The following is a 21,383-nucleotide window of genomic DNA, read 5'->3' on the forward strand; positions in this document are numbered from 1 at the left end:
AAATATATAGGGACAGGTGGGGATGTGATAGGAATATGGGATTAGCGTAGGAATGGTATAAATGGGTGGCTGATGGTCGGCACAGACTCGGTGGGCCGAAGGGCGCACAGACTCGGTGGGCCGAAGGGCCTGTTTCAGTGCTGTATCTCTAAACTAAACTAAACTTCTTCAATCTATCTTCATAACTGAAATTCCTCATCCCTGAAACCATTCTCATGAATTTTCTCTGCACTCTTTCCAATGCCCTCACATCTTTCCTAAAGTGCGGCGCCCAGAACTGGACGCAATACTCCAGCTGAGGCCGAAATAGCGACTTATACAAGTTCAACATAACTTCCTTGCTCTTGTACTCTATGTCCTTATTAATAAAGCCCAGGATACTGTATGCTTTATTAACTGCTCTCTCAACCTGTTTTGCCACCTTCAATGACTTATGCACATACACACCTGGGTCCCTCTGCTCCTGCACTCCCTTTAGAATTGTACCCTTTATTTTATATTGTCTCTCCATGTTCTTCCTACCAAAATGAATCACTTGTCATTTCTCTGCATTGAATTACATCTGCCACCTGTCTGCCCATTCCACCAACTTGTTTATGTCCTTTTGAAGTTCTACACTATCCTCCCCACAGTTCACAATGCTTCCAAGTTTTGTATCATCTGCAAACCTTGAAATTGTGCCCTGGACACCAATTTCTAGGTCATTATTATATATCAGGAAAAGCAAGGGCCCCAACACTGATCCCTGGGGAACTCCACTACAAACCTTCCTCCAGCCTGAGAAACATCCATTAACCACTACTCTTTGTTTCCTGTCACTTAGCCAATTTCTATTCCATGGTGCTACTGTCCCTTTTATTCCATGAGCTACAAGTTTGCTCACAAATCTTTTGTGTGGTACTGTAACAAATGCCTTTTGAAAGTCCATGATGTCCAAATGGAGGGCATATGTCTACTTTGACTATTTAAAAGGTAGATCCTAATCTCTGGCAGGCTACTAATAAGTGTGTGTCTAACCTTTACCTAATGTTTACTTGGGAGAGGGAAATAGACCTATTCTTAGAGGTATAATGGAAATCGAGTATTCGCTTTTAATCTAAAAAGCTAGTTTGAATAAACATGAAGATTAATCCGCAGAATGCATCTTATTTTTGGTCCCAATTTTATTTTCTCTTACACACAGCTCTTTGGTGTCATCTGTGGCTCGGCTGGTAGTACTCTTACCCCTGGATTACAATGTTCTTGGTTCAAGTCTCACTCCAGGATTTAAGTACAAAATCAAAAACTGATGCTCCAGTATAGTTGGAGGTACTGTGTTTCAGTTGAGATGTTAAACCGAGGCACTGTCTGCCTCCTCAAGTGGATATAAAAGCTCCCATAGCATTATTTCTAAGAAGAGCAAGAGAGGTATCCTGGCCAATATTTATCCCTCAATCAACATCACACAAACAGATTATTTGGTCATTATCACATTGCTGTTTGTGGGCGCTTGCTGGGTTTATATTGGCTGCTGTCTTTGCTATATTACAACAGTGACTATGCTTTGTCATGAAAAGTGCTAGATAAATGCAAGTCTTTCTTTCTTTTAAATACAGACATTATATGTAACTCAAATTTTGCAACTTATTAAATGTAGGGAGCTTGCATTCTGCACATGTTGAGAAATTTTCTGACAGAGGAGGTTTTCCAAAGAGGCTTAGTTCATTACCTACGAAAATACAGCTACATGAATGCCAAGAACGAAGACCTGTGGAACAGTATGGCCAATGTAAGAGTTTCTTCTTTGTCAGAAAGTTGGATTGTGTATTTCAGTAATAATTTAGCACTTGTTTAGAATGAGATAATTCTAATAAATATTAATTGTTTAAACATCTTTCAATTAAATTAGTTTATCATTAAATGTGAATGTTTCCAATGCTTTTGAAAGAAATAAAGACTAATTTGTGCCATTACTTCACTTAATTCAGAAGATAGTGTAGCAATATTTTGGTAGTTTAGCACCAGCTTCTTTTTCAAGAAGGCAACTCACCGGCACCTTGTCAAGGACAATTAGGGATGGACCACAAATGCTGGACTAGCCAACAATACTCACATCCCATGAACAAAGACAAAAATGCCCACTATCACTTCTGTGTGTTACCACTTTTCCCGCAAAGTTTAAATTCTTTTTTAATAATACTGTTTAGTTTGGAGGTTTTACTCCAGACATTTTTTCTCAGGCTGATCAGAGTACTGTCAAAGAACAAAGAACAAAACAGCACAGGAACAGGCCATTCGGCCCGCCAAGCCTGCGCCGATCTTGATGCCTGTCTAAACTAAAACCTTCTGCACTTCCGGGGACCGTATCCCTCTATTCCCATCCTATTCATGTATTTGTCAAGATGCCTCTTAAAAGAGTCGTAGAAGAGTCTTTGCTCCCTTCAAACCAGAAGGTATCTTTTAGATGCCCAATATTCAGGTTATTGTAATGAGCCTAAAGGTTGAAAAAAAAGCCCTCATCATTGTACCTCAGGTATTCATTAAATCAGGCACCATCATGCGATCTTCTTCAACCTTGGAAAGGAGTAAAATAAGCCCATCACTAAACCATATGTTAAGCTATAAACTGATAAACAGATTTATTATATAGCAAATGGATAAGTAGCAATGACATATTATGGATTTGCAGTAAGTAGAGGCTCCAGTATCCACCTTCAGAATGACAGAAAATAATAGTCATTTTGTTGTACCAAACTTCAGAGTGAACTGAACACGAATATTAATCTCTGGCTAACCTGTATCTCTTTCTTCACTATATTTCAATTTACTGGTCATGATCACACGCCCCCTCATTACCTTCCTTAACTTCAGAAGGTGGCAGAATAAACACCTATTAAACTGTAGTTTAGGAATTTTATGGCCTAAGCATGTTTAGTGGAGTGTTTATTCTGAAGTCAAAGAAAATCATGCAGGATACATGAAATAACTAGTAAATCAAAATACAGTGATGGGGGATTTCTGTTTGACTGTATGACTCACTTGGAGCAAGATAGGTTGAGACATATTTTCAAAATGTGCTCAAGTCGAAGAAAATCTAAATATATATCACTTAGACTCAACTAGAACTGCGAAACAAACGTATATTTAAATAACTCCCAGGAAATTTATATTTGAATTGAATGGCTTGAGTTATCTATTACAAACGAATCAAAGCTAGGTATTTTCTCTGAGTGAATTTGATTTTTAAATCTATCTACTGTGACAGAAGAAAAAATCTAATAACATGATATATGGAAAAAGTACTTCATTTTTGACACAAACATTTTTAGGAAAATTGTGGCCATTGTCTTTTTTAACATAAACTTGGACAACACAAGGTTTAGATTAGATGGATGAATTTGCTGGAAATTGTCAATAACTTTTTTTTGGATAAAATAATGATTATAGCATCATATGTTAACTATATCTAGTAATCTGTCAAGCTACTTGAGATGCAATTTCATTTCACAATAATGAAGTAAAGGTGTCTGCTACAACTCTAATTGGAAGATGTAATACAATCTTCCACCCAGATATTTTAGCAGGTAAGTGTCTATGGGGCAAAGTATAGGAAGTATGTGTATTGGGCTGGGGAAAATGATCAGCATTCCCATAGGGTACAAAATGTACTTAGTATTGCATTAAAAAAAAAACTAAAAAAAATCCTTTTTCACTAGCTCTAAAATAATTGATTATCTTTTTAAGATTATCTTTTGTCAAAAAGCAAACAAAGAACAACTAGAAATGACCAGGTCAAAGTCCTTTGTGTGACTATATTGCTTTGCTATTCACCCACAATCTATTACAGAAATAAAATTAGAATCTGATAAGTAAAAAGGTAAAAAAAAAATGTTAATGTTTAAGTTTGCAAAATGTGCTAAATTCTCCCAGCAACTCCTGCAGAAACCTTGGTTTTCCAGTCTGGAAATAAAACATCTGACTTGTGATTTTATCGCGGTTATATAAGATTGGTTTTCCATTGCCATAACAATCTCTATTTTAACTCCTAACAGACTTGCACCAAGGAAGACTTTACCTCAGGTGGATTCTGCTACAGCACTTCACAAGCTGCTAAAAATGCGGTATGATCTGGTTCATTTTGTCTTTGTTGAACTCTATGTAAATTCAGGCACACCTACATGTACTCAACTTGCAAAATCTTACAGTACCATATGTACCTGCAGTTCCTATTCAATCTGTGGGATCACACAACTATCCTACAATCCATTGAAATTCAACTCTTGATGTTGGGAATTCATCTAAATAATATTGGGGAATCAAAAAAATTGGCATGATGCATTATAACATTTACATTGATAGTACTTTTAAAAGAGATACGTTAAGGTCTAAAGGATTGCATGTTTTTGAAATTACTTCAATTGTAAGTATCTCTGATTTTGATTTTTATTATATTTTCTGCATGCCCTCTGGCTGTCTCCCACAGGAGATGTCAGCCTCCACTCATCTTTCTGCATATAGGAAGCTGAACCTGTTGCCACTTTGGATTTCAGTAAAAAATCAATCAATAAGAGCATTATAGAAGTAAAAACTAGCTCTGCTAATGTAATGCAGCCTCCCCCCAATTGCACCTTCATTGATGAGAACTACCTTAACCAAGACATCTGCGAGTAACTCACCACCTGACTCCCCAAAGCCTGTCCACCATCTACAAGGCACAAATCAGGAGTGTGACTTCCACTTGCCTGGATGAGTGTGGCTCCAACAACATTCAGGAAGCTCAACACATCCAGGACGAAGCAGTTCACTTGATTGGCACCCCATCCACCATCTTAAACATTCACTCCCTCCACCGCTGACGCACAGTGGCAGCAGTGTGCACCATCTACAAGATGTACTGCAGCAACTCAACATGTTTCCTTCGACAGCACCTTCCAAACTTGCAACCTCTTCCGCCTAGAAGGTCACGGGCAGCAGACACATGGGAACACCACCACCTGCAAGTTCCCCTCCAAGTCACGCACCATCCTGACTTGGAACTATATCACCGTTCCTTCACTGTCGCTGGATCAAAATCATGGAACTCCCGCCCTAATAGCACTGTGGGTGTACCCGCTCCAGATGAACTGTTGCGGTTCAAGAAGGCAGCTCATCAGCACCTTCTCAAGGGCAATTAGTGATGGGCAACAAAAGTGGGCCTTGCCTGCAATGAATGTTTGAAAAAAGTGAATAACATACAATTCACAGGCGAACCATCAGGTGAAAAGTAAATCTTGATTGCTATTGCACTGTATTGTTTGCACTTTGTCTTAACTCTAAAAACTAATGTGAGAAGAAAAAAAACATTCCATGTTAAACTGCCCTCTGTGCCTTTCTATTCCTCAGTACCTCTATGCAGGGGAACATCTAGTCATCAAGGAGATTATGAACACGTGGACACTTCAACAAGGAATACCGGTGATAATTGTTGAGCATAATGGGAGTTCAGTTAAGCTGCAACAAGAGCGTTTTCTTAAGGGAGTGCTCCCAGAGGACCCCACATGGGCCTCACTGCAATCTGGGTACTTATATTTCAATTGTGTCCTTATTAATTTTCTTCTTGGCTTCCTTCCATGCCTTAAGTGACACTATGACCCTTTGATAAATTGCTTTATATGTTAGAGTGAGCAAAGTTTTAAGTGTAATCTGCAATATTTTGGGAATCAAAAACATTTTTTTGTTGTTTTTGCAGTTACCTGTGGCACGTCCCACTGACTTACATCACGAGCAGTTCTAAAACTATTGGTAGACACCTACTGCAAACAAAATCAGGTAAGAACGTTATATGTTGCTGGCGATGGATAAGATAGCACCATCTCAAAAACATCCAGTCTTTAAAATAATAAAAGCAATGATATTTTATGAGATGTTAATGTGAAATTCATTTAAAACTTCCTCATCTTGGATAGTATTTAAAATATCTCAGTAACATTATAATTTGGTTTTATTGTATAATGCCAGTAACACTGGGCAAAATTTAATGCTGCTGCTGAAGGCAGGCAAGGTGGCATGAGGGGATCAGAGAATTGCATTGGAACCGTCCGCCTGGAAATCTGACGTTGTATGTCGGTTCCGGATTTTGTCAGTGGCGGGAAAGCACCATGGCGGCATTGACTCCCTGACACGATGAGAAGCTATTTTAAATTGCTGAACTGCTGTTGTAAATGCATTTAAATATAATTAATTCCAATTTAATGATTGGCCCTCAATTTTGTGAACGGTGGGTGACACTCAACGTGCCATCAGGTTCACGACTGTTAAAACCTGGCGGCACTGAGGCAAGAGGCCACATTGCCACGACAGGAAGGCAGCCCGAGTATTGCTGCAGATGGGAAGGGGGGGTTCTGAGGCCATTGTCAGACTGTGTTACTGTGTGACCTGCAAGGGGGTTTATGGTCTTGGGGGCTCTGCAAGGGCGTTCGTGATCTTGGAAGCTCTGAAAGGGAATTCAGGCTCTCAGGGGCTCTGCAAGGCTTTAGTGTGGGTTTGGGAGGGGTGCTGTATTGGGTTACCAAACCGCTGAGTGATGTGTTTGGTCGCTCACAATGCTGGAACAGAGGGTGGGTCATCAGCAAGTTTGGGCTCTGAGTTCCATTGGCGACTCTGCCAAGAGATTTGTCAAAAGCTGAGTTGCCAAGGCAGGTTGTCTCTGCAGGGACAGCGCACTGCAGGCCCACAGGTTACCTGGCATGGGTCTCATGTACCCTGACTTTTTGGATCCTCGTAGTATGATGCAGCGCCTCCAATGGAGAAAGGGAGAACAGGCTGCTGCGTTTGTGTCAGCAAAGACTATGGCTCTCCAGGGAGGCACTCTATGCAAGTGGCCCTGAAGATCACTCAACTTCTATGAAGGGTTCCACTGGGGGGATATGTGTGGGGTCTCCCAGGCAGCAGCCACCGCTGCATTAGAGAGGTGACTAAGGCCCTGTTCAAGAGGGCCGGCAACTATGTGCACTACCAGACCGATCCTGACAGTCAGGCCTAGAGGGCCATCGAATTCGGGGCCATTGCTGGATTCCCACAGGTGTAAGGTGTGATAGATTATATGCATGTGACCATCAAGGCTCCCACCTATCAGCCAGCCACCTTCACCAACAGGAACGTTCAACTGGTCTATGACCACCGAAAGCGTTTCCTGCAGGTGTGTTCCCACTTCCCAGGAAGCAGCCACAACGCCTACATTCTTCGACAGTCTCAGGTGTCACAGCTTTTCAGGCCCCCCTGCTCGCCTTCATAGATGGATTCTTGGGACAAAGGCTGATGACATGGCTTCTTACACCTGTAAGAAGCCCTCGTAATGCAGCAGAGTGAGGCAAGCAGTGAGCAGGCCATTGGGCTGCTGAAGATGAGATTCTGCTGCTTTGATCAATTTGGTGGAGCCCAGCAGTATGCCACAGCAAGGGTCTCGCGTATCATAGTGGTCTGCTGTGCTCTACACAATTTGGTACTGCAGAGAGGGGAGGCATTACATGACGATGAGATGGCTGAGCTACACTCCTCCACCGATAAGGAGGAGGTGGAGGAGGGAGAGGGGAAAGCAGCACTGGATGGTGAAGACTCAACGCAGGAGGCCAGATGGGCTGAGCAATGCACCAAGCAGGCGACACAACCTCATATTACCCGTTTCCTGCCACCCTGATGTCCACTCACAGAGAGTCAAATAAAGACTCATCTGAATGCGTGAACTCTGTCACCTCCTTTCCATTTGTGTTCCCTGACTTGCAACCAGCTGCATAGGAGAATATATGTAAATGAGGGCTCTCATCACATTGGCATATTAATGAGGGCTGTGGTAACATTGGCGTTGCACGAACCGGAAGGCAGAAGTCAGCAGTTCACAATTAAGGGATACATGGTTTTCAGATAATGATGGCCAGTGATTTGCATAAAAGAACTTTTAATTAATCATTACATTACATATTTGCTACATATATAATACATTTGCAGGTGTTCCCACGCGGTGTGATCCCTGCGACAGCAGCTGGGATGGAGGCAGGTTGCTGATCAGTCTACCCCTTGTCCTGTGATGATGGCCGTCCTCTGGGTGCCTGTGGCCTGCATTGCCACAGCTCCCTAAGGGTGTACTGCACAGGTCTAGGACCCTTCTCAGGCATTGCGGCTGCTGGAGCTGGCCTCACTAGCAGAGGGGCTGAGGAGCCAGTATCCACACTCAGACTGCCCTGAGGGGAGCCCCCAGATGTGGATGGCAGCCTCTCCTCCTCCCTTTTGAAGGTTTGCTTGAACCTCCCTGCTCACCAGAGAAGGACGAGGAGTGGCAGAAGTCTCCAGGCTCCTGTTCCTTCTCTCACCCTTGCCACTGTTGCGTCGAGCTCATGGCCAAGGCAATGGTGTGCAGGTCTGTGTGCATCTGTGGGATCTGGCTGTCCATGATCAGCAACCTCTTGATGGAGGAAGACATGCCTGAGACATGCAGCAGTCATGGATGGACTCCTCCATCATCCGCTTAATGCTACGCATGGTCTCTGGCATCTCCACCATATGTTGCTGTACCTCTCTGTAACTCCAGCATGTCCTGTGCTGTCAACACCAGAGGCTTGTCATCAGCCTGGGGTTCAGCATGGGCCTGGCCACCCACATTCCTCTGACTGTCAGAGGCCTCGGCTGTCTCAGCATCAGCCAGCTGCTCGGGCACATGTTCCTTTCTCTCACCATCTTGTTACCCTGATTCTACAGCCGAGCAGTTACCCACTGAGGTGAAAGTATCTGGGCTGGTGGAAGGTGCAGGAGAGTCATGGGATGGTGCATCCTCTGAGTTGTCCTCCTGTTCAGAGGTTGACAGCTGTCCCCCTGTGGCTGCAGTCTCCTGTGCACACCGACCTGTATGAGAGAACACAAACATGTGTGGGTTAGGCTATGCAGATCTCCTCATGCCGACCATGTATGATGTGGGCCTCCTCCAAAATTAATCAGTATGTCGATGGAAGCCAATCCTCATTCTCTTGCGCAGGGACTCCAGTCTCCCTGTTCGAAATTGCACGGCCACCCAGGGACTTCAGTTCCAAAGCCTCTTCCTCAGCAGTGGTGAGAGGACACAGATCAGGAACTCCTCCACCAGTCCTGGCAGTCTCCCTCCTGTTGTGGGCCCTCTTGTCCTGCAAGAGGGAGGGTGGAGATAGTAGAAATTGGCAGGGAAAGCAACATAATACTTTGGCTAGTTTTTGATGTGGACATTATTGGCCAGGCCAGCATTTATTGCCCACCCTTAATTGCCCTTGAGAAGGTGGTGGTGAGCTGCCTTCTTGAACCACTGCAGTCCTTAGGGTGTAGGCATACCCACAGTGCTGTGGGTCAACCCCTCATCCTCTGCTGGGGGATCTGATGTATGATATATGCTGTCTGGGGAGTTAAGGGGGGGCGGGGTGAGCTATGAAGGACGGTGGCCTGTGGCCAAGAAGCAGCCATGCATCTGTTAAGATGAGGTAATAGCCCTTCTGCTATCGACGTTGTAGTGCTACCTTCCCTATGTCACGCACCCTCCCACGTAGTCACATGCACTCCCCAAAAAGTAGTGGGATGGAGCACTCACCTTGGCCAAACGCAGGATGTCGTTGACCCTCTTGCAGCATTGGACCCAGTTCTAGTGGGTGACCCCACGGCTGCTGACATCCTCTGCGATCTCCACCCAGGTTTGCTTGGTAAGGTGGGAGTACTTCTTCTTGCCTTCGGTGGGAAAGAGGACCTATGAACACATGAACATACGAATTAGGAGCAGGAATAGGCCGCTGGGCCCTTCAAGCCTGCTCCGCCAATCAATAAATTCATGGCTGAACCTATTACTCCACATTCCCCCCTACCCCCGATAACCTTTCACTCCCTTGTTTATCAAGAATCTATCTACATCTGCCTTAAAAATATGCGAAGACTCTGCTTCCATCGCCTTTTGAGGAAGAGAATTCCAAAGACTCACGACCCCCTGAGAGACAAAATTTCTCCTCAACTTGTCTTAAATGGGCAACCCCTTATTTTTAAACAGTGACCTCGGTTCTAGATTCTCCCACAAGGGGAAACATCCTTTCCACATCCACCCTGTCAAGACTCCTCAGGATCTTATATGTTTCAATCAAGTCACCTCTTACTCTTCTAAATTCCAGCCGATACAAGCCTAGTCTGTCCAATCTTTCCTCATAAGACAGCCCACCCATTCCAGGTATTAGTCTAGTAAACCTTCTTTGAACTGCTTCCAACGCATTTACATCCTTACTTAAATAAGGAGACCAATACTGTACACAGTACTCCAGATGTGGTCTCACCAATGCCTTGTATAGCCAAAGCATAACCTCCTTACTTTTGTATTTAATTCCTCTTTCAATAAACAATAACATTCTATTAGCTTTCCTAATTTCTTGCTCTACCTGCCTACTAAACTTTTATGCTGGGACACCCGGATCACTTTGCATCTCCGAGCTCTGCAATCTTTCACCATTTAGATAATATGCTTCTTTTTAATTCTTCCTGCCAAAATGGACAATTTCCTATGTTCCCACATTATACTCCATTTGCCAGTTCTTTCCCCACTCACTTAACCTATCTATATTCCTTTGTAGCCTCCTTATATCCTCTTCACAACTTCCTTTCCGCCTGACCAAGCAACCTACAGGAGAATCTGCAGGGAGGCACCACTGAACCGTGGGGCCACCCTCTGTCTTGTCTAGGCCATTGTCATCTGCCCACCTTGGGGGTTGGGGGGGGGGGGGGGGTGCATGAATCAGTTCAACAGCATTTTCACCAGTCAAATGAAAGCTGGCAGTGACTCTCAGGAATGCAAGGCTGGCAGGCCTTTAAATATCTTGTTTTTAATTCATTTATGGGATGTGGGCATCGCTGGCTAGGCCAGCATTTATTGCCTACCCCCAATTGCACTTGAGAAGTTGGTGGTGAGCTGCCTTCTTGAACCGCTGCAGTGCTTGGAGTGTAGGTACATCCACAGTGCTGTTAGGAAGGGAGTTCCAGGATTTTGACCCAGCGACAGTGAACGAACCGCGATATAGTTCCAAGTCAGGATGGTGTGTGGCTTGGAGGAGAGCTTGCAGGGGGTGGTGTTCCCATGCATCTGCTGACCTTGGCCTTCTCAGTGGTAGAGGTCATGGGTTTGGAAAGTGCTGTCAAAGGAGGCTTGGTGAGTTGCTGTAGTGCATCTTGTAGATGGTACACACGGCTGCCACTGTGCGTCAGTGGTAAAGGGAGTGAATGTTGAAGGTTGTGGATGGAGTGCCAATCAAGCGGGCTGCATTGTCCTGGATGGTGTCGAGCTTCTTGAGTGTTGTTGGAGCTGCTCCCATCCAGGCAAGTGGAGAGTATTCCATCACACTCCGGACTTGTGCCTTGTAGATGGTGGACAGGCTTTGGGGAGACAGGAGGTGAATTACTCGCCGCAGGATTCCCAGCCTCTGACCTGCTCTTGTAGCTACAGCATTTATATGGCTGGTCCAGTTTAGTTTCTGGTCATTGGTGACCCCCCGCAGGATGTTGATAGTGGGGGATTCAGCGATGGTATTGCCATTGAACATCAAGGGGAGATGGTTAATTATGGTGTCGAGACCTGCTCCAGAGTCATCTGACGCTGTAATCAGTGATTCACCTCCCATCCCCACCACATGATTGGGGTGACCTGCGCCACTCTATGCAAAATGGCCACCCACCACGTGATCGCAGTGTGGCAGTCACCCACATGATGGATGGGAACGGCACCCATTTCCAGGCCCGCCACTGAGTCATTAAATTAAGCACACTGTGTGCACAACTTAATCGCACATTAGCTAAAGTTATCGCTTGCATTTGAAAACAAAATGGAACCTGTTCCCACTGAAATGTCATGTTCTCAGTTTACTAGACATTTGGCAGCTTAGCTTGGTTGGTAGCAGTCTTGCTTCTGACTTAAGGAGTTGTAGTTTCAGCACTGAAAAGGGAAGGTGTCTGACCCACTGCACCACCCAGTCCCAGAGGAGGAAAGGGACGGTGTCTGACCCACTGCACCACCCAGTCCCAGAGGAGGAAAGGGACGGTGTCTGACCCACTGCACCACCCAGTCCCAGAGGAGGAAAGGGACGGTGTCTGACCCACTGCACCACCCAGCTCCAGAGGGGAAAAGGGACGGTGTCTGACCCACTGCACCACCCAGTCCCAGAGGAGGAAAGGGACGGTGTCTGACCCACTGCACCACCCAGCTCCAGAGGGGAAAAGGGAAGGTGTCTGACCCACTGCACCACCCAGTCCCAGAGGGGGAAAGGGACGGTATCTGACCCACTGCACTTTTTTTTTGCTGGCATGGACATGATGGGCCAAATGGCCACCTTCTGTGGCATAAATCTTCCTATGTTTCTGCACTTGATCTGTCAACTGAGAGCATTTCTCTATACTAATTAGCTTCATTAACTCAATATTGTTTTAACCAGATCATATTGAACTGGATAAAGAAGCTGAATGGGTAAAATTTAACGTGGACATGAATGGATATTACTTAGTACATTACAAGAGTGCCGGATGGGATGCTCTGATCAATCTGTTGGAGCAGAACCACACACTTCTGAGTCAGAAAGACCGAGCGAATCTGATTCATAATGCTTTCCAACTTGTCAGGTACTGTGGAATGTCACTGTTGTTGTAGTTATTATATATTATAATCACAACGTGAGTGGGTCATAATATGTCACTGGAATTGTGCCTGTAGGTGGTGCTGTGAGGTCAGTCATGTTACAGGTGTCAAACAATGGCGTGAGGTAATGTTACATTACAGCCCAACTGCCCCAAAGCTACCTCTAAAATAATTTTAAAGCTGCCTGCTGTGTTTTCTTCCCAATCCATGCTACTGCTCCCTGACCCCGTGAGGACACAGCAGCAATTTTTCAGAAGAATTAACATAATGAGATCAGTGATTCCGACCTTGCTTTCCTGCTCTGGCTCTTGATAACCTTCTCATCCTACCTTCCCTTCCACCCACACACCCTCCTCCCTCCATCGCCCCCCGGAACCACATAAGACCATTAACAGGCTGTTCCCATCCACTCGCTATTTCTGAGCTCCTGTTCAGCGTGCCCTGTCCCAGCTCACAACATCATCCATTTCTTCAGCTTCTTCACACAGCGAGTGATTAGGATCTGGAATGCACTGCCTGAGAATGTGGTGGAGGCAGGTTCAAGTGAGCATCTAAAAGGGAATTAGACTGTTATCTGAAAAGGAAGAATGTGCAGGGTTACAGGGAGAAGGTGGGGGAGTGGCACAAGCTGAATTGCTCATTCAGAGAGCTGGTGCAGACACAATGGGCCGAATGGCCTCCTTCTGTGCTGTGACAATTCTGTGATTCTGTGATTAACTGGGGCCATTCAGCTAAAGTGCTCATATCAACTGTTGCTTGGCCCATTCAACTGTTAGGCAGGGCATATAGAGGCTTAATTCTTTTTTTCTCATAATATTGGCCATCAGGTGGGATTAGGGAGCTGGAGAAAGCCCCCTCTTATCTTTCTCTCCTCCTCTAGATTTGCAGTACTAGTCTAACTGGTTGCAGCTACTTTTTCCTGAACTTCAGTCACACTTTGGCATTTTTTGATTCTATCCCAACAAGGCCTTTGACCCTGGTCAACCTCCCCCAACAACCAAGCCGCTAACCCTGTCACATCTTCTCTTGCTTCAGCTTTCTCTTGCTCCTCCTTACCTCTAAGACTATCTGTAACATACCCCTCCTCAGCCTCTAACTCTGCTCTTCGCAAATACCTTTTGATCAACAACCACTGAGTACTGAATCCTAGGTTATTCTATTGGTGTGAATCATGATTTGACAGACTAAAGTTCTATTTTGTATGGGTGAAAGTTGAGAATAATTCACGTTTATTGTGGAGGTGCCACTTACCATCAGTAAGTGAACTGGAAATATCTATTCACGAAAAACCAACAAATTCAGAGAATAACTTGCTTGAGATTGAACATGTTGTTATTTCAGGGACTTACAAAATACATAGATGCCATATAAAAAGTTTTTGATGCTTATGTAAGAACCACTGCACTCATCCGTCCCCCATCATCTGTATCTACTTTATAACTACTTGGATCAGTTGTAGCATGTTCACCACTGTACCAAAAGGTTGAAGGTTCAAGTCCCAGCTATACTGTCAAGAGTTGCCATCTTTTGGAGCTAAACCAAGATACCTTTTAGGCAGGTCCCATGGTGCTATTTGTAGAAGAACACAAGGGTGTTCTCCCCAGTGTCCTGGCCAATATTTATCCCTCAACCAATATCACTAAAACAGATTATTTGCTTGATATCACATTGCTATTTGTGGGACCTTGTTTTGTGCAATTTGGTTGCATTTAAACAGTGCCGATATTTCAAAATTATTTAATTAGCTATAAAGTGATTTGCAATGTCCTGAGGTCATGAAAGGCAGTATGTAAATGCAAATTTTTTCTTTGTTTTTGTTTCTCTCTTTCCTTCTTGCCTTCTTGCTCACATGTGGCCCACAACCAATTTCCTATTAACTAACTTATGAGAACAAGGGGCCAATAATATGAAAAAAGCTTTGTAAAATCTACTAAAAAAAAAACCCCAAAATTTCCTTTACAATAGAGTTTGGCTTCTAGAAAACTTTGGGAATTCTTTATATCTTGTTGCTTTTCTACTTGTTTTGAGCCATAACTTTCTTCAACTGAGCATTAATGAAACTGAAGCCATACTATTTATCTCGTACCACGAACTCTGTAGCCATTCCCCTCCATGGTTGCTCACTTAAACACAACTTCCGATTCAATATCCTTTCTGTTGCCAAGAAAATTTGCTTGAACCCCAGCAACATTGTCCATCTCTGCTCTTACTTCACCCCATTACCTACCACCATTGTTTCCTGCTACAAATGCAATTGTTTGAAAATCCTCATCCTTGTTTACCAACCTACATCCTACCCAATGCCCTGTGGTCCATTGACTCTGGAAGACATGACCATGTCACAGTAGGGGGTCTATGCAAGAGGGGTGTATTTAAGTAATACTGCCTTAGATATACTGACAGAGTTCTACTTCTCCCAGTTGATGGTGTTGCAGTTTCCTCCAAAACTTTAAAGGATGGGGTAGAATTTGACTTTTGGGTGGACAACTAGTGGAGTCCCTTTTAGCAGCGAACAGGCCTCCATGATTTTGAGGGCCAGGTCTCAATTAAACGTAAGCTACAGATGTCAAACGAACACCCCAAGGTAGTTTGCCAGTTTTGAGCCACAGGAATGTTGACCAACTCGGACGCTGATGGAAGCTGCAGGGATGTCCTGTAAGGAGGGTGGGTGGCAAAACCAAAGTGGATGAGCCCAGGCAAGCAGTTGCATGCAGTATTCTTCTGGGGGAGTACTCCTCCTCACCCCACAAAAATAAACACAGACTTACCTGTGGGATCCTTTCTTAGCTGAACTGCCAGCTGGCATTCTGCTTGTACTTTCCTAAAATGATGATAAGCATTTTGTGTACATCATAGGACCTCAAATTGAATTTTAAATGGGTCTGTCACCTGACTTGGGGGTGTTCTGGCCATCCAGCAGCAGGTCAGAGGTGGATTGCTGTGGCCATGTGGCAGAAGGAATGACGTGTTAAATAATTCCCTAACATTTTTGAGTCACTACTTCCCTGTAATAGCCAGATGGGAGGCCTTAAAATCTGTCCCTACATAAATAACAGTGACATAACTCACCTTGTCAAAGAAGATACTAACTAGAGGATAGATCAACATCTCCAAGAAATGTAGGAAATTAATTTTGTCAGCCATTCAGATCCCTCTCCTATGTATCACTGCAGCTACATTGGCAGCATCAGTGGCCTGGATGTGAATTTTCTGCCCTATTCTTCAATGATTAATGATTACCCCATGAGAGCGAGAAAACGTGTGAGGTAGGGAACAAAATGCGATCTTTGATTTTATTAGAAAATTTTAATGGACCATTATTACTGTGTTTAGTGCAGGAAAGTTGTCACTTGATCGAGCCCTTGACTTGACCCGTTACCTCAAGCATGAGAGCAAAATCATTCCAGTGTTGCAGGGTCTGGGTTACCTGGAGGTATATTACAAAATGGTTTTAAAGAGAAATATCTCTGATGTTGCAGCAAATCTGAAGGTAAGATTCTGTAATCCTGACACACTACTTGACTGATGTTCATTCATAGAGATAAAGATGCTGCTGATGAAAATATAGCTGTGAATCAGCTGGAAACTATCTGATGCAAATACGAACAATCAACATTAATGTCAAACTTCTTAGATATATTTAAGCATGCTAAGATCAAAATAGAACCAAATTGACAAGGAAACTTAGAAAAGATGAGGTTTCCCCATTTATAGTCTGTGGTAGACACAGAACTATTGGTCTTGTATGACCCCACTGGTCAGATTAGTTTTATCTGAATATGTTGGCTAATCTCATGGAACAGTTTGGCTGTGAAGGATTGCCTGGTGTTGACCACTCCTGTTTTTCAATAGCAAGCCTGAATACACAACCATTTTATTTTGTTATGGTAGAAACCTTTTGAAAGCTTGTCAATATTTGCATGAACTTTGTTCAGTATGAGAAAAAAATTGCTTCCATTTTTACCAAAGGTCTGCTTGTACCTTTGTATACAGCCATATTAAATGCACCAAAGAACCAAAAACATAGTTAAAATTCCACAAGAAAAGTAACACCCACCCTCAAAATATAATCATAAACTCATACTTTTCAATGGTTCTCTGGGCAGAACAGATCTTTTTTTTTTTCTCCCAAATGATTTGTCTTCATGTGTTGGCGAGTGGCAGCAGACCATCCAATTATGGAAAGCATCATACCAAAGCCCAGTGCTGTCCTTACTCAACATGCAACAGGGTTGCTAGAGAGCAAACAGGAGAGGAAAGCCTGCTTGTTTTATCTGTCCCTAGGCAAGGGGCACTGAGCTCGTTGTGTGCCTGCTGATGCCCTTGCTGAGATCAGCTGGCTCAGCGCAGACTGGCAACTTTTCTGGTCCGCACCTCTCAGCAACATAGCAGCTGTTCCATTTATCTATTAAATTATAGGAGAGCTCTGTACTTTTTCATTATATCCTTTTGTGAATTTTTACAGGAATTTTATGTATTTTTGATATTCCCATTGGTACGTGTTAATTTTATGAGATTTGTTGCAGACTATGACTGTGTGCTGTTGCTTATGTTTCAGGGATATATCCTGGAGTTTTTCAAACACCTAATTGACAAGCAGATATGGAGTGACGATGGCGCCGTGTCAGAGCGAATGCTGCGGTCCAATCTCCTGGAACTCGTCTGTGACCTCGAATACCCTCCTTGTGTTCAGAAAGCGTCAGATTATTTTAATCAGTGGAGGAAGTCCAATGGTACCATGAAGTTAGTAATAGTGGAAGTACAGCTTCCCATTTGTGCCTTGTGATACTGTAGGTCGAGAAAAAGAGCATTGCTTTTGCTTAGTACCTTATTACGTCTCTCTGAAAAGTTTCAAAATCCTTCAGAGTAAATTATTTTGAAGTGTTGCTGGCATTATTGTGCACAACCATATCTCACAAACAGCAATGGGATGAATAACCAGTTCATCTGTTTTGTGCAGTATTGGTTGAGGGAAGAATTAATAACCAGGAGACCTCTCTGCTTTAAAAACAATCCCATGACACTACTCACTCTCCATTCAGGAGATGCAGACATTCCATCATGAACATTTAACCTGAAGGACAGCATCTCTGAGATACAGCTGTCCATCAGTTCTGCACAAGGGTTTCAAGCATTTAAGTAGAGCTTTACCTTGTAAATTTCTGACTCAGAGGTAAGAATTCTTACCTGTTCAGCAAGCTTACAATCTTTACTGAGCTAAGCAGTTAGTTTGAGTTCTATCTCTGACTAATTAGTTGAAAGATTACTTTGCACATGATGGATACCTGGGAGTGATTGCAAATCAGCAATCTAATGAAAGGGTTCAATGATGTTAATGATGAGAATAAAGCCACAGTGGTTACATGGCATGCTAATTAAATGAGGTCACAGATTTGTGGTTTTTACAGAAGAATAGAGTCAAAGAATACCACCCACAGCACCAAGGTCTCCCAAAATCTCTATTTTATTCTCTTTTTCATGGGTGGACCTGGATGGATTATTGACAGACCTCATTGCCTTTTAACAATTTCCTTTACTACAAAATGCCCAATAATATATTGCATTGAATGTCTAAACCATGAGGTAAATGTCCACCCTAATGTTATCCACCTGCCATTAGCTTCTTGAGCCTTTGCACATACTTTCTGTCCTTGATCAACCTTCTGTCCTTTCATCAGAACTCTGATTCTGAATGCTGATGAAAGGTCACAGACCTGAAACGTTAGCTCTGCTCTCTCTCCACAGATACTGCCAGAACTGTTGAGTATTTCCAGCACTTTCTGTTTTTATATATAATATATATGTATTGCTAATTTCCAACATGCCCCCAGATCACCAAGCATCATCAGACCAGAAAATAACATAGTATCTATTGTGCTATTATTTCCACATAATTTAAAAATGCCACAGAATTAATGTCAAAACATTCCCACTTTTTGGCCTCCATAAGTGCATGTGCAAAAAGGTCAGATTCTGGACAGTACAGGTTTCTGCTTCTATTTCCTACCATATTGCCCTGGGAACAGAGGCACACAGGGATTTGTGGAAGGAAAATTGTTTCTGTACAGTCACCATCTAACCTGTACAAATTTACTTTGTTTAAAATATGACCCTTAAAACTGGCTAAATCTCAAAATCCTTTCCATGAAGAATAAAATGATCAAAAATACCAAAATGTGACAGAGCCACTTTTCTAAACATATTGCTTGCTAATGTGTAGTCTGCAATGGAATTTGACAAATAGATGCACTGTTTTACTGAGTTCATTATTGTTGATATTGCAGTTTACCAACAGATGTCCTGGAGATCGTGTACTCTGTAGGAGCACAGAGCAGTGATGGATGGGACTACCTTCTGAAGAAATACATCCAGTCAGTATCTGGTGCTGAAAAGAGTAAGATTGTGTCTGCTTTGGCAAGTAGCAGAGATCCAGAAAAATTGGCACGGTATGGAATTTATTTATATCTCATTAGATCTTTTGTAGCATCATGCACAGTGAGATCATGGTTTGCAAAAGGGGAAATGCTGGTGTGTGGTGGGGGTAGATGGGTACACATAGGATTTGGAAAGAGTTACAGCTGTGCTCAGAGTCAATTAAGTAAATTGCATTACCATTGTATTACAGAGTATTTACAGCACAGAAACAGGTCATTCAGCCCAACAGATCTGTGCTAGTTTTTATGCTGCACATGAGCCTTCTTCCACTCTCTTCATCGATCTCCATCAACATATCTTTCCATTCCTTTCTCCTTCATGTGTTTATCTAGCTTCCTCTTAAATGCTAATCACCTCAAGTAATCCTTGTGGTAGTGAGTTCCACATTCTAACCACTCTCTGGATAAAGAAGTTTCTTCTGAATTCCCTGGGTGCACAGCCAGTCTGGCTGAAGACTTGAAGTTTTGAGACAAACTTGCTGATCAATCTGTTTCTTAGCAGAATATATGGCACCAGCACATGCATGATGGGCTGAGTGGCAGCCTCTTGTGCTGTATCATTCTATGATATGGAAGCTGATATATGTAGAGCTGGCCATTACAATGGTGTGTCTGCCAAAATTTACAGGAGAGCACAGGATCCTGCCCTCCATGTTCCAATATGTAATGTCATGATCAGGATGCAGCAAATTCTCCTGATTCCACACGTCATAGTCTCCCTAGTACTCACCATTCTATTTTGGGCATCCACTCATACACACAGTGGCAGTCACTCGTCCCATAAAAGCACTCTTTCCAGTCCACAAGCATTTTACTTCCTCATCAAACGCTTTCTGCCAATCACCCGCTCCCAACTTTCCTGTAACAATGTGACAACCTTTTGCCTTCCTGATTTTTTTTTTCCAACTCCCTTTTCTGACGAGTTGTCCACCAGACTCTTTTTGCAGCCTGCCCCCACATTAACTTTTCCCTCATTACCGGCCCATTCAATCTCTACCTCCTGGCAAATGTTATTGAAAAATTGCCAGCTTTATGAGCAGGTGGGTTCATGCCAGTATTGATGATATTGTCGCACCACAGAATATAACACTGCAGCTGTCCACAAACCTGTTTACCATACCTGCATTCCAATCCACAGTGCCACTCTTAATGTTCCCATCCATATCTTCATGCATACAGGCTTTCTTGTCTGGTTTCTCTATTCACTCATGCAACATTACATGCTCTAGACCAACCAACTGCCTCTTTTGTTTACTACTGTTCTTACCTGAGCTCCCATATCCCCCTTATTCTATTTGTATTTGGCATGACTTGCCAGAAACATGAATGGCAATATTATCTTTAACTCTTGAGCTGCCTACCTTTCCTACTTGATGCTGCTCTCTCACATCAGTACTGCCTACACTTCCTATTCTTGTGCACACTGTTTATTCTCCCTTCCACACAAATTAATGGCAAATATTTTCTTTTTTCATAGAAAAGTACTTCTATACTCCCTTTGAAGAAATCCCAAACACTCAACACTCCCTTCCCAACCCACTTACATTTACGGCATTTTACAACTTCCTGCCACACATGCACATACCGCGTTCAACTCCTATTATACCATAATCCCACTATGCTGTAAATGCTTTCTACCCCCTACTGCAGATGCTGTTTTTCAACACCATGCAATCCATTTGTTTAAAAAAAAAAGCCCATCCTCAATCCTCCATCCATATTCCCACTAATTCATCCACCCACAAAGCACATGCACGCACCTTACAACTCATCCACCCACCTCCCCTAAATACCATTATCTGACTTTGCATGAGCATTGCCATGGGAAATCCAAGGTATAAAAGAAGAGCATCTATCACACCTTGTCTGTCTATCATATATTGAATGTCACTCAACTTTCAAGGCTACATTGCAAAGTATAAAAAACCAAGAAATTCTCCAGGGGTGCAGAATACCCAAGCCAGGTTTTTTGTACTTTCCTAATTGACATAGAAACTCATACATTGTTTACTTAGCAGGAGAAGCATCTGAACTGACCTTGGTGTGAAACCAGCAGCTGCTTAATGCGAGTGTGACTTTGCATCCTTAAAAGCACACACATCTACTCTTTAAATTGTGGCAGAATTTCAATTGGCCACTCCTGCTGTAACTTCAGCGGATGATTGACAGAAATCCTCGAGAAACAGCCTAAATGGCCATTTCTGCCATTGATGCCAATTACATAGTGGTTCAGTCGATCTTCCACTGGAGAACCCCATAGAAATTGCAGGGGAAATATTGTTCCTCAGACTTGGCATGAGCACCACCACAGGATACAATTA

General features: G+C 43.2%; 1 protein-coding gene across 3 annotated transcripts in view; it reads left to right on the plus strand.

Moving 5' to 3' along the window:
* LOC137369099 (endoplasmic reticulum aminopeptidase 2-like) overlaps window positions 1-21,383 on the plus strand; it is a 67,953-nt gene that overhangs the window by 30,848 nt on the left and 15,722 nt on the right. For all 3 annotated transcript variants that reach the window (XM_068029742.1, XM_068029743.1, XM_068029744.1), the window contains 8 exons: window positions 1,637-1,768; window positions 4,032-4,100; window positions 5,362-5,537; window positions 5,708-5,787; window positions 12,429-12,612; window positions 15,962-16,118; window positions 17,187-17,371; window positions 18,913-19,074. In XM_068029742.1, coding sequence (XP_067885843.1) covers window positions 1,637-1,768; window positions 4,032-4,100; window positions 5,362-5,537; window positions 5,708-5,787; window positions 12,429-12,612; window positions 15,962-16,118; window positions 17,187-17,371; window positions 18,913-19,074 — 1,145 coding nt within the window. The remainder of the gene's footprint in view (window positions 1-1,636; window positions 1,769-4,031; window positions 4,101-5,361; window positions 5,538-5,707; window positions 5,788-12,428; window positions 12,613-15,961; window positions 16,119-17,186; window positions 17,372-18,912; window positions 19,075-21,383) is intronic.

Source organism: Heterodontus francisci, chromosome 4, assembly GCF_036365525.1.
Source record: "Heterodontus francisci isolate sHetFra1 chromosome 4, sHetFra1.hap1, whole genome shotgun sequence".
Taxonomy (NCBI): Eukaryota; Metazoa; Chordata; class Chondrichthyes; order Heterodontiformes; family Heterodontidae; genus Heterodontus; species Heterodontus francisci.